This window comes from Hyperoodon ampullatus (assembly GCF_949752795.1).
Source record: "Hyperoodon ampullatus genome assembly, chromosome: 4".
In the NCBI taxonomy this organism is placed as follows: domain Eukaryota; kingdom Metazoa; phylum Chordata; class Mammalia; order Artiodactyla; family Ziphiidae; genus Hyperoodon; species Hyperoodon ampullatus.
The window spans coordinates 46511222-46525270 of record NC_136917.1 but is presented as its reverse complement, the minus strand read 5'-3'; the positions used below and the strand labels follow the sequence as shown (position 1 = coordinate 46525270).

The window sequence follows — 14049 nt, the reverse complement described above, 5'->3', positions numbered from 1 at the left end:
CTTCTCTCTCTGCAGGATAGATTCCTAGAAGTGGGGTTCCTGGGTCAAGGGATGCACACCTTCTACATTTGGGTGACTCCACGGGTTGGGCTGATTTGAATCAGCATGTCGGCGTCACGGGGAGACACAATGAAGGAAGGACTTCCTAACTGTGAATGATGTTCCCCAACTGCTGAGACTACCTGGGCTGGGGTAAGTGTTCAAGAAGAGACCAGACAATCAGGATGCTGTAGAAGGGATTACAGCCCTGGTGATGAGACCAGTGCAGCTGATATGATACCTAAGGTCTCTCTGAAATTCAGCCCTGTGGGACAAGGTGGAGAAGCACTCGGAACCTCTCCAGTGTGGTGAATCCCATAGTGATAGCTCGTTTGTCCCTGACCCTTTTCAACAATAGAAGGTATTTCCCAGGTGAGTCTCAGAGAGCACCAAAGGCTATGAAGGACCAGCTTTGCCCTGCTCTCCCAAAGCACCCTGCCCCGTGTTCTTGAGTCTCTGTGGGTGCTTCCCACTAGGATTTTGGCATCCTCTGTAGTCGCTGCATCTCCAGTTTGGAGCATCGGGGTACTGCCGTAACTGTCTACCGGTGGTCTCAGGATATAGACAAGCTTTTCCCAATGGGAAAAGAGGTCTTTTTGTGCATGGGATGAGGGGCACAGCTGCAGATAGAAAGTACGGCCAGTAGCAAGATTCAGGCACAGCTGCTGTTTCTCACGGTTGTGGATGGAGATCTTGACAAACTTCAAGGGAAGCAGCCTGGTGAGCTCTAGGATCTTCACGGGCTTGCAACCTCTCCCCTTGGTGATCCCGGCGCATCTGACATGCTCTTCACAGACTTTCGTTGTTCGGGCCAGGAGCATGACGTCAGGTAGTGGGAAGAGGGGGCTGGTGGATGCGACACCCACAGTCACCCTTCGGACGCGGTTGTCTAGGTCAATGAGTTCTCCTTTCTTGCTGACCTGGATAAAGTCGCTCTCAAACATGGGAGCGTACTTGAAAAGGTCATACTCTCCTCCCTCGTACAGTTGTCGTTGCAGGACCCCCATGGAGGTCCTCAACACCCCCACTGAACAGTAGCTATTGGCCATGTAATGAGGTAAAGTCTCACTGCTCATGGCTCTCTTCGTTCAAGACAGAGCCACCAGCCACAAATTGAGTCTCGGAGAGAGAGAGGGAACGAAAGCAACTCGTCACCTCCCTGCAGGACTCTGCCAGAGTCTCTTGGCCCGACCATATTTATACCGCAAGTCCTTTGTGACCCGTCACCATCACATCACACACCCCTTTGTTGAGCCTCCAAGTCCCCACCCCCTTGGGGCAGGCTCACCAGCCTCCCCCTAAACCAACCACCATGTCCATAGGGAACAGGCTGACCCTGCCAGGGTATAGGTGTGGGTAGGCTGGATAGTCTTTCTAATCAAAAGGTTGAGAAAACCCTCCTGCTTTTGTAAATATCTGGGTGGTTTCCAGTCTTGTTGTTGTGACAAATCTCCCTGCAGGGATCCTCTTCGTGCTTCTGCTGAATGATGTCCTGGGGATAAAATCCTGGAAGTGGACTGTGTACTTGCTAAGGGCAGGCATCCTATGGGAATTGGTGTTCTCTGTGCCCCCAGCGTATATAACACAGTGCTGGCAGGAACTTAGAAAGAGTGCTACCTGTCAGAGTCCCATTGGTACTGTCATTTCCAGGATATGGAGAATTTTCTCACCCATTTTGTCTTTTCAAGGAGGCTAACTTTTATTTATATTTATATTTTTTACAGTTTTAGAAAGTTTTTATTGTGAAATATAACACACATTCATGAAAGTGCAGAAACCATAAATATAGCTTAATGAGTAACAAGAAAGTGAACACCCTTGTAGCTGCCACCCAGAGCAAGAAATAGAACCCTGCCAGCCCCTCTTCTGCACGCTCCCTCCCCACAAAGGTAACCCAAACTTGGTTTGTATTTTTTTTCTTTTCCTTCTTCTTTTTTATTGATGTATAGTTGATTTACAATGTTGTGTTAATTTGTGTTGTGTTAATTTCTTCTGTTAATTTCTGATTCAGTTTTTTGTATACATACATTCTTTTTCATATTCTTTTCCATTATGGTTTATCACAGGATACTGAATATAGTTCTCTGTGCTCTACAGTAGGACCCTGCTGTTTATCCATCCTGTAGTTTGTATCTGCTAATCCCAAACTCTCAATCCTTCCCTCCTTGACCCCCGGTTTTTTTGTTTTTTTTTTGCGGTACGCAGGCCTCTCACTGTTGTGGCCTCTCTCGTTGCAGAGCACAGGCTCCGGAGCCATGGCTCACGGGCCCAGCCGCTCCGCGGCATGTGGGGTCCTCCCGGACCGGGGCACGAACCCGTGTCCCCTGCATCGGCAGGCGGACTCCCAACCACTGCGCCACCAGGGAAGCCCGAAGCTGAGCTCTTGAACTGGAGTGACCCTTCCGAGAGGGTCTGTGTTGGGCTACGATGGCCTGAGCTTCACACTCCACATCAATCATTTCTTGCCGTGCACCTCGGGTGAGGAACCCAGGCAATTTCCAAACTCACTGCCAGCTGAAGGCTTTCTGTGGGATGCACCCCCAGCAGCTGGGGCCACAAGTCCTTCATTCAAGAAATGCACCCCACGTGGATATTTCAAATGGAACGGTGTCTTTCAAAACATACCCTCCAATCTCCTCATTATATAGATCCTGTGGCCAAAACTAGGAAGTAACATAAAGTCCCATATTAACAACCCCCCCAGCCAAATACTTCTTTTCACAGAAACCACAGTGCCCTCCACAAAGTGCACATTTGATCAGGCCACTCCCCTATTTAAAACATATCATGGCTTTGCATCACTCCAAGGTCCGAAATGAAAATCCTTTAAATGGACCTCAAGGCCTTGCATGGCGTGGCCCCTGCTGTGTCCCCCAGCATCACATCATGCTTGCTCTGCCAGCCACGACACTGCCTTCAATATGCCTCCCACCATAGCACATCTTCAACAATCCTGTGAATGACCTTATTTTGCTGTAGGGAAAAAAACCCTTTCTAGTATGTATGTGTGTTGCCAGACTTGAAGTTTGGGACATTGGTTAGTTTGTAATCAACCATCCATTGCCTAATTGCACTTTCAGCTGCAGAATTGCCACCATGGTGATGAATATTGCTGTCCAAAATATTGGCCTCTATCTGATAGGGTGTACTGACTTGATACCCAAATTGATGTCTCCCTCCAGAGGAAGATGCCTGTTGCTTTGAAATACGTAGGTATCTGTGCATGTGTCTCTTGATGAACTGTCAAGATAGAAAAGGAAATCCAGAGAAAGTGCCAGGCAGGGCAGTTGCGGTGGGCAAGTCCCCACCTCCACTTTACTACTGCACTGGAGGTGTAAATTGTGTCAACTGTGGGTCTGGTCAGCTAACGCCCTGCACAGTGGACTAACTAGGTTCACGTTAAAGAAGTCCTTTGGGGTGAGGGAGTGAGAATGCCTAATACAGGCTAAGAAAGACAAAAGCTAAAGCCAAGGGTACAGAATCCTAAGATGAAGCTGTTTTAAGTAGGCTGATTCAGCCTCTGGCATAGTGAGAATCTGGGGCTCTGAGTCAAAGGCTTTGGAAAGAGTTCCCCTTTATCTCCCTCCTCTACCCCAGAACTCCTCACATTTCCGGAAGGCTTCCCCCAAATCCCTCTCAGGTCTTAGAGAACATGGCTCTTTCTCTCCTCTTACCAAGACCCAGTGCTTCAAGAGTTAACTCCAAGGACACATTGATCCCCACAATCTATTGGTCTTTGTTTATTGGAAATCACAAGATGGGATTTTCCAGCCACCCACCAGAGCAACTGAGAAGGGCTTCCTCTCATCCTCCCAAGCTACCACTCCTCCCAGAATCCGTATCTTATTTCTCACCTCCTCCACCTCTACCACTTAATTTGCTCTGCAGAGAAAGTCCCTAAGTTTTACTGGAAACCCAACTTCCATCCTAGTAGACCCTGTTGTCACAGAAGGGAATGAGCAGAGAATTGCAAGGCTAGCAGATGACTCCCCGGTTCATACAAACACACATGGGGCTTCCCTGGTGGCGCAGTGGTTGGGAGTCCACCTGCCGATGCAGGGGACACGGGTTCGTGTCCTTGTCCGGGAAGATCCTACATGCCGTGGAGCCGCTGGGCCCGTGAGCCATGGCCGCTGAGCCTGTGCGTCCGGAGTCTGTGCTCCGCAATGGGAGAGGCCACAGCAGCGAGAGGCCCGCATACCGCAAAAAAACCCCAAAAACGAAACACACACATGGTTCTCAGAGGCATTCTTCTCAAATCCAACGGTTGTTAACTGTTATCAACAGTTACTCTAATCCAACTGTTATCAACTGTTGTTAACAATTTAATGATTTTCATGGACTCATGAAATTTATTTACAACTTATTTTTAAATTGGAAAGACTTTTTTATGATGGACTTTTAAAAATGCATAATCTCATTATGAAATGAGATTTCATAATCTCATTTATGATGTTTTAATTTTTAGAATCGCTTTCCACATGCATACATAATTTGCATAGTTCATCAGTACAGAGCATTTTGGATTATTCTGTTATTCCTTAACAATATATCTAAACCTTTCTTGTGTTCCTGGATAGTGAGTATTTATGCCCCTTAGTTTCTTTATCTTATAGTTCTTGAAAGATATCTTTCAGACTTTGTCATCCATCTCTTGTGCATATATTGAAAGGAAAACAACAGTGAAACAAATTGGTTGAGATATTTCTAAGGCAGTGACTGCCACTTGGCTGACAGCAGTATGAAAATCATCCTGATGTCAGAGATGTTAAAATAAAATGGAAATGATAATACATTCCCATGGACATACCGCTTTGCATAATAGCTTTTCCTCCCAGACCATCCCTCCCTTCTTTTTACCCTACAGAAATCGACTATTGTGAATTTTGTGTTTATCATGTCCTTGTTTTTTTCTCCCCTTTTAGCAAATGTGTGCTAAACATGGAAGCCAACCAAGCCGATCCCAGCCAACCGGGGCTTTGTCTGCCTCTCAGTGGTCATGTGTGAGCCTTGTTTCTGAACCAGGAATGACTCTGAAGCTCCTAAAGAAGGAGAGGATCTTACTGGATGTCTTACTTAGAGTCCCTGAACTGGTGGTGGACTGGCTGTTCCTCGGTTTGCGAGCTGTCCTCCCGTCCTTTGTCAACTTTGGAGTTTCCATGGCCAGATGAGGACCAGTAGGAGGATGATTTCTGGGTCTTGTCCCCTCCTGTCCAGTGGTGACCTGCACGTGTCCTGCGGTGTTGGGAACTTTTCCTCGATGAAGACATGTCCTTCTTTTTTTCCGTCCAGGCTTCATCCCTGGGGTGGGAGCCCTTCTGGCTTCCATCCCGTTCAGACATGTAGCCTTCGGTCTGCAAGGTGGAGACCACGGGGTCTGCGACCTTCCCTTCAGCTCTTCCAGCAGCAGGCTTGCCGGTTGTGACTGCAACTGGCAACACCATGCTCATGCTGCTCTCTGGACCATCTGCCCCCGTCGAGGATGTGCTGGCATCATCCGCCAAGACCAGGTTCGTGTCCTGCAAGGATAAGCTGGCAGCACCTGCAATGTCCTCGCCGGATCCGCTTTCTCCTGGATCCTTGATGGTGGCTCCCGCCAGGCCCATGGTCATCCCTGCGGCTGATCCTTTGGGGCTTTTCACGGCTGCAGTTGATCCATGGGGGGTACCTGCAATGGCCTCGCCAGATCCCCTTTCTCCTGGATCCTGGATGGTGGCTCCCACCAGGCCCATGGTCATTCCTGCCGCTGATGCTTCGGCGCTTTTCACGGCTGCATTTGATCCATGGGGGGCACCCGCAGTGGCCTCGCCGGATCCGCTTTCTGCTGGATCCTTGATAATGGCTCCCGCCAGGCCCATGGACATCCCTGCCCCTGATCCTTCAGCGCTTTTCACGGCTGCACTTGAGCTATGGGGGCACCTGCAATGGCCTCGCCGGATCCGCTTTCTCCTGGATCCTTGATGTTGGCTCCAGCCAGGCCCATGGCCATTCCTGCCGCTGATCCTTCGTCGCTTTTCACGGCTGTAGTAGATCCATGTTGGGTACCTGCAATGGCCTCGCCGGATCTGCTTTCTCCTGGATCCTTGATAATGGCTCCCGCCAGGCCCATGGACATCCCTGCCGATGATCCTTCGGCGCTTTTCACGGCTGCAGTTGATCCATGGGGGGCACCTGCAATGGCCTCGCCGGATCCGCATTCTCCTGTATCTTTGATGGTGACTCCCGCCAGGCCCATGGATATCCCTGCCTCTGATCCTTCGGCGCTTTTCACGGCTGCAGTTGATCCATGGGGGGCACCTGCAATGGCCTCGCCGGATCCGCTTTCTCCTGAATCTTTGATGGTGGCTCCCACCAGGCCCATGGTCATCCCTTTCGCTGACCTTTCGGCACTTTTCTCAGCTGCAGTTGATGCATGTGGGGCACCTGCAATGGCCTCGCCGGATCCGCCTTTTCCTGGATCCTTGACGGTGGCTCCCGCCAGGACCATGGGCATCCCTGCCGCTGATACTTCGGCGCTTTTCACGGCTGCACTTGATCTATGGGGGCACCTGCAATGGCCTCGCCGGATCCGCTTTCTCCTGGATCCTTGATGTTGGCTCCAGCCAGGACCATGGCCATTCCTGCCACTGATCCTTCGTCGCTTTTCACGGCTGTAGTAGATCCATGTTGGGTACCTGCAATGGCCTCGCCGGATCTGCTTTCTCCTGGATCCTTGATAATGGCTCCCGCCAGGCCCATGGACATCCCTGCCGATGATCCTTCGGCGCTTTTCACGGCTGCAGTTGATCCATGGGGGGCACCTGCAATGGCCTCGCCGGATCCGCATTCTCCTGTATCTTTGATGGTGACTCCCGCCAGGCCCATGGATATCCCTGCCTCTGATCCTTCTGCGCTTTTCACGGCTGCAGTTGATCCATGGGGGGCACCTGCAATGGCCTCGCCGGATCCGCTTTCTCCTGAATCTTTGATGGTGGCTCCCGCCAGGCCCATGGTCATCCCTTTCGCTGACCTTTCGGCGCTTTTCTCGGCTGCAGTTGATGCATGTGGGGCACCTGCAATGGCCTCGCCGGATCCGCCTTTTCCTGGATCCTTGACGGTGGCTCCCGCCAGGACCATGGGCATCCCTGCCGCTGATACTTCGGCGCTTTTCACGGCTGCACTTGATCTATGGGGGCACCTGCAATGGCCTCGCCGGATCCGCTTTCTCCTGGATCCTTGATGTTGGCTCCAGCCAGGCCCATGGCCATTCCTGCCGCTGATCCTTCGTCGCTTTTCACGGCTGTAGTAGATCCATGTTGGGTACCTGCAATGGCCTCGCCGGATCTGCTTTCTCCTGGATCCTTGATAATGGCTCCCGCCAGGCCCATGGACATCCCTGCCGATGATCCTTCGGCGCTTTTCACGGCTGCAGTTGATCCATGGGGGGCACCTGCAATGGCCTCGCCGGATCCGCATTCTCCTGTATCTTTGATGGTGACTCCCGCCAGGCCCATGGATATCCCTGCCTCTGATCCTTCGGCGCTTTTCACGGCTGCAATTGATCCATGGGGGGCACCTGCAATGGCCTCGCCGGATCCGCTTTCTCCTGAATCTTTGATGGTGGCTCCCGCCAGGCCCATGGTCATCCCTTTCGCTGACCTTTCGGCGCTTTTCTCGGCTGCAGTTGATGCATGTGGGGCACCTGCAATGGCCTCGCCGGATCCGCCTTTTCCTGGATCCTTGACGGTGGCTCCCGCCAGGACCATGGGCATCCCTGCCGCTGATACTTCGGCGCTTTTCACGGCTGCACTTGATCTATGGGGGCACCTGCAATGGCCTCGCCGGATCCGCTTTCTCCTGGATCCTTGATGTTGGCTCCAGCCAGGCCCATGGCCATTCCTGCCGCTGATCCTTCGTCGCTTTTCACGGCTGTAGTAGATCCATGTTGGGTACCTGCAATGGCCTCGCCGGATCTGCTTTCTCCTGGATCCTTGATAATGGCTCCCGCCAGGCCCATGGACATCCCTGCCGCTGATCCTTCGGAGCTTTTCACGGCTGCAGTTGATCCATGGGGGGCACCTGCAATGGCCTCAGCACATCTGCTTTCTCCTGGATCCTTGATGGTGGCTCCCGCCAGGCCCATGGTCATCCCTGCGGCTGATCCTTTGGCGCTTTTCACGACTGCAGTTGAACCATGGGGGGCACCTGCAATGGCCTCGCCAGATACCCTTTCTCCTGTATCCTGGATGGTGGCTCGCAGCAGGCCCATGGTCATTCCTGCCGCTGATCCTTCGGCGCTTTTCACGGCTGCATTTGATCCATGGGGGGCACCCGCAGTGGCCTCGCCTGATCTGCTTTCTCCTGGATCCTTGATAATGGCTCCGCCAGGCCCATGGACATTCCTGCCGCTGATCCTTCCTCACTTTTCACGGCTGTAGTAGATCCAAGTTGGGTACCTGCAATGGCCTCGCCGGATCTGCTTTCTCCTGAATCCTTGATAATGGCTCCCGCCAGGCCCATGGACATCCCTGCCGCTGATCCTTTGGCGCTTTTCACGGCTGCAGTTGATCCATGGGGGGCACCTGCAATGGCCTCGCCGGATCCGCATTCTCCTGTATCTTTGATGGTGACTCCCGCCAGGCCCATGGATATCCCTGCCGCTGATCCTTCGGTGCTTTTCACGGCTGCAGTTGATCCATGGGGGGCACCTGCAATGGCCTCACCGGATCCGCTTTCTCCTGGATCCTTGATGTTGGCTCCAGCCAGGCCCATGGCCATTCCTGCCGCTGATCCTTCGTCGCTTTTCACGGCTGCAGTAGATCCATGTTGGGTACCTGCAATGGCCTCGCTGGATCTGCTTTCTCCTGTATCCTTGATAATGGCTCCCGCCAGGCCCATGGACATCCCTGCCGCTGATCCTTCGGCGCTTTTCACGGCTGCAGTTGATCCATGGGGGGCACCTGCAATGGCCTCACCAGATCCGCTTTCTCCTGGATCCTTGATGGTTGCTCCCGCCAGGCCCGTGGTCATCCCTGCCGCTGATCCTTCGGCGCTTTTCACGGCTGCAGTTGATCCATCGGGGGCACCTGCAATGGCCTGGCCGGATCCGCTTTCTCCTGGATCCTTGATGGTGGCTCCCGCCAGGCCCATGGTCATCCCTCCTGCTGATCTTTCGGCGCTTTTTGTGGCTCCAGTCACGTCACGAAGCTTGTGAAGCCCAGCCTCATCCTGATCCCTTTCTCTGTGGAGCTCTGTGGTCTGAGCCAAGGGGAGGAGAATCAGGTAAGATAGAGATGACAGAAAGTGAGATCAGAACTGTCCGCTCCTCTCTCATCCTGGAGCTGAGCAACTCAAGGGCTTATACTTAGAATAACCTTTGAAATCACCCAGTCTAAGCTCCCATTGGATGCAAGATCCCATCTACTGCACCCCTGTCAAACGGCCACTCCATTTTACTTGAACAGTCCCAGGGTCAGGGAAAGCACTGATACAATTCTCCATGATATACACTTTAATTTTATATCCTTGTGCTTCTCTCTCTGCAGGACAGATTCCTAGAAGTGGGGTTCCTGGGTCAAGGGATGCACACCTCCTACATTTGGGTGACTCCACGGGTTGGGCTGATTTGAATCAGCATGTTGGCGTCACGGGGAGACACAATGAAGGAAGGACTTCCTAACTGTGAATGATGTTCCCCAACTGCTGAGACTACCTGGGCTGGGGTAAGTGTTCAAGAAGAGACCAGACAATCAGGATGCTGTAGAAGGGATTACAGCCCTGGTGATGAGACCAGTGCAGCTGATATGATACCTAAGGTCTCTCTGAAATTCAGCCCTGTGGGACAAGGTGGAGAAGCACTCGGAACCTCTCCAGTGTGGTGAATCCCATAGTGATAGCTCGTTTGTCCCTGACCCTTTTCAACAATAGAAGGTATTTCCCAGGTGAGTCTCAGAGAGCACCAAAGGCTATGAAGGACCAGCTTTGCCCTGCTCTCCCAAAGCACCCTGCCCCGTGTTCTTGAGTCTCTGTGGGTGCTTCCCACTAGGATTTTGGCATCCTCTGTAGTCTCTGCATCTCCAGTTTGGAGCATCGGGGTACTGCGTAACTGTCTACCGGTGGTCCCGGGATATAGACAAGCTTTTCCCAATGGGAAAAGAGGTCTTTTTGTGCATGGGATGAGGGGCACAGCTGCAGATAGAAAGTACGGCCAGTAGCAAGATTCAGGCACAGCTGCTGTTTCTCACGGTTGTGGATGGAGATCTTGACAAACTTCAAGGGAAGCAGCCTGGTGAGCTCTAGGATCTTCACGGGCTTGCAACCTCTCCCCTTGGTGATCCCGGCGCATCTGACATGCTCTTCACAGACTTTCGTTGTTCGGGCTAGCAGCATGACGTCAGGTAGTGGGAAGAGGGGGCTGGTGGATGCGACACCCACAGTCACCCTTCGGACGCGGTTGTCTAGGTCAATCAGTTCTCCTTTCTTGCTGACCTGGATAAAGTCGCTCTCAAACATGGGAGCATACTTGAAAAGGTCATACTCTCCTCCCTCGTACAGTTGTCGTTGCAGGACCCCCATGGAGGTCCTCAACACCCCCACTGAACAGTAGCTATTGGCCATGTAATGAGGTAAAGTCTCACTGCTCATGGCTCTCTTCGTTCAAGACAGAGCCACCAGCCACAAATTGAGTCTCGGAGAGAGAGAGGGAACGAAAGCAACTCGTCACCTCCCTGCAGGACTCTGCCAGAGTCTCTTGGCCCGACCATATTTATACCGCAAGTCCTTTGTGACCCGTCACCATCACATCACACACCCCTTTGTTGAGCCTCCAAGTCCCCACCCCCTTGGGGCAGGCTCACCAGCCTCCCCCTAAACCAACCACCATGTCCATAGGGAACAGGCTGACCCTGCCAGGGTATAGGTGTGGGTAGGCTGGATAGTCTTTCTAATCAAAAGGTTGAGAAAACCCTCCTGCTTTTGTAAATATCTGGGTGGTTTCCAGTCTTGTTGTTGTGACAAATCTCCCTGCAGGGATCCTCTTCGTGCTTCTGCTGAATGATGTCCTGGGGATAAAATCCTGGAAGTGGACTGTGTACTTGCTAAGGGCAGGCATCCTATGGGAATTGGTGTTCTCTGTGCCCCCAGCGTATATAACACAGTGCTGGCAGGAACTTAGAAAGAGTGCTACCTGTCAGAGTCCCATTGGTACTGTCATTTCCAGGATATGGAGAATTTTCTCACCCATTTTGTCTTTTCAAGGAGGCTAACTTTTATTTATATTTATATTTTTTACAGTTTTAGAAAGTTTTTATTGTGAAATATAACACACATTCATGAAAGTGCAGAAACCATAAATATAGCTTAATGAGTAACAAGAAAGTGAACACCCTTGTAGCTGCCACCCAGAGCAAGAAATAGAACCCTGCCAGCCCCTCTTCTGCATGCTCCCTCCCCACAAAGGTAACCCAAACTTGGTTTGTATTTTTTTTCTTTTCCTTCTTCTTTTTTATTGATGTATAGTTGATTTACAATGTTGTGTTAATTTGTGTTGTGTTAATTTCTTCTGTTAATTTCTGATTCAGTTTTTTGTATACATACATTCTTTTTCATATTCTTTTCCATTATGGTTTATCACAGGATACTGAATATAGTTCTCTGTGCTCTACAGTAGGACCCTGCTGTTTATCCATCCTGTAGTTTGTATCTGCTAATCCCAAACTCTCAATCCTTCCCTCCTTGACCCCCGGTTTTTTTGTTTTTTTTTTGCGGTACGCAGGCCTCTCACTGTTGTGGCCTCTCTCGTTGCGGAGCACAGGCTCCGGAGCCATGGCTCACGGGCCCAGCCGCTCCGCGGCATGTGGGGTCCTCCCGGACCGGGGCACGAACCCGTGTCCCCTGCATCGGCAGGCGGACTCCCAACCACTGCGCCACCAGGGAAGCCCGAAGCTGAGCTCTTGAACTGGAGTGACCCTTCCGAGAGGGTCTGTGTTGGGCTACGATGGCCTGAGCTTCACACTCCACATCAATCATTTCTTGCCGTGCACCTCGGGTGAGGAACCCAGGCAATTTCCAAACTCACTGCCAGCTGAAGGCTTTCTGTGGGATGCACCCCCAGCAGCTGGGGCCACAAGTCCTTCATTCAAGAAATGCACCCCACGTGGATATTTCAAATGGAACGGTGTCTTTCAAAACATACCCTCCAATCTCCTCATTATATAGATCCTGTGGCCAAAACTAGGAAGTAACATAAAGTCCCATATTAACAACCCCCCCAGCCAAATACTTCTTTTCACAGAAACCACAGTGCCCTCCACAAAGTGCACATTTGATCAGGCCACTCCCCTATTTAAAACATATCATGGCTTTGCATCACTCCAAGGTCCGAAATGAAAATCCTTTAAATGGACCTCAAGGCCTTGCATGGCGTGGCCCCTGCTGTGTCCCCCAGCATCACATCATGCTTGCTCTGCCAGCCACGACACTGCCTTCAATATGCCTCCCACCATAGCACATCTTCAACAATCCTGTGAATGACCTTATTTTGCTGTAGGGAAAAAAACCCTTTCTAGTATGTATGTGTGTTGCCAGACTTGAAGTTTGGGACATTGGTTAGTTTGTAATCAACCATCCATTGCCTAATTGCACTTTCAGCTGCAGAATTGCCACCATGGTGATGAATATTGCTGTCCAAAATATTGGCCTCTATCTGATAGGGTGTACTGACTTGATACCCAAATTGATGTCTCCCTCCAGAGGAAGATGCCTGTTGCTTTGAAATACGTAGGTATCTGTGCATGTGTCTCTTGATGAACTGTCAAGATAGAAAAGGAAATCCAGAGAAAGTGCCAGGCAGGGCAGTTGCGGTGGGCAAGTCCCCACCTCCACTTTACTACTGCACTGGAGGTGTAAATTGTGTCAACTGTGGGTCTGGTCAGCTAACGCCCTGCACAGTGGACTAACTAGGTTCACGTTAAAGAAGTCCTTTGGGGTGAGGGAGTGAGAATGCCTAATACAGGCTAAGAAAGACAAAAGCTAAAGCCAAGGGTACAGAATCCTAAGATGAAGCTGTTTTAAGTAGGCTGATTCAGCCTCTGGCATAGTGAGAATCTGGGGCTCTGAGTCAAAGGCTTTGGAAAGAGTTCCCCTTTATCTCCCTCCTCTACCCCAGAACTCCTCACATTTCCGGAAGGCTTCCCCCAAATCCCTCTCAGGTCTTAGAGAACATGGCTCTTTCTCTCCTCTTACCAAGACCCAGTGCTTCAAGAGTTAACTCCAAGGACACATTGATCCCCACAATCTATTGGTCTTTGTTTATTGGAAATCACAAGATGGGATTTTCCAGCCACCCACCAGAGCAACTGAGAAGGGCTTCCTCTCATCCTCCCAAGCTACCACTCCTCCCAGAATCCGTATCTTATTTCTCACCTCCTCCACCTCTACCACTTAATTTGCTCTGCAGAGAAAGTCCCTAAGTTTTACTGGAAACCCAACTTCCATCCTAGTAGACCCTGTTGTCACAGAAGGGAATGAGCAGAGAATTGCAAGGCTAGCAGATGACTCCCCGGTTCATACAAACACACATGGGGCTTCCCTGGTGGCGCAGTGGTTGGGAGTCCACCTGCCGATGCAGGGGACACGGGTTCGTGTCCTTGTCCGGGAAGATCCTACATGCCGTGGAGCCGCTGGGCCCGTGAGCCATGGCCGCTGAGCCTGTGCGTCCGGAGCCTGTGCTCCGCAATGGGAGAGGCCACAGCAGCGAGAGGCCCGCATACCGCAAAAAAACCCCAAAAACGAAACACACACATGGTTCTCAGAGGCATTCTTCTCAAATCCAACGGTTGTTAACTGTTATCAACAGTTACTCTAATCCAACTGTTATCAACTGTTGTTAACAATTTAATGATTTTCATGGACTCATGAAATTTATTTACAAGTTTTTTTTAAATTGGAAAGACTTTTTTATGATGGACTTTTAAAAATGCATAATCTCATTATGAAATGAGATTTCATAATCTCATTTATGATGTTTTAATT

The 14049-nt window shown here is 50.9% G+C and overlaps 2 protein-coding genes across 2 annotated transcripts; both read right to left on the bottom strand.

The window, feature by feature from the left end:
* Nucleotides 1-298: 298 nt before the first annotated feature.
* LOC307051194 (Golgi-associated RAB2B interactor protein 3-like) lies at nt 299-1353 on the bottom strand (the record flags this gene model as incomplete). The annotated part of the gene is made up of 3 exons (XM_079701534.1): nt 299-304; nt 513-1121; nt 1348-1353. The coding sequence occupies 3 exons, from the start codon at nt 1351-1353 to the stop codon at nt 299-301; spliced, it is 621 nt and encodes a 206-aa protein (XP_079557660.1).
* Nucleotides 1354-10059: 8706 nt separating this feature from the next.
* On the bottom strand, nt 10060-10662 carry LOC307051193 (Golgi-associated RAB2B interactor protein 3-like; the record flags this gene model as incomplete). The annotated part of the gene is made up of 1 exon (XM_079701533.1): nt 10060-10662. The coding sequence occupies one exon, from the start codon at nt 10660-10662 to the stop codon at nt 10060-10062; it is 603 nt and encodes a 200-aa protein (XP_079557659.1).
* Between the last annotated feature and the right edge of the window lie 3387 nt (nt 10663-14049).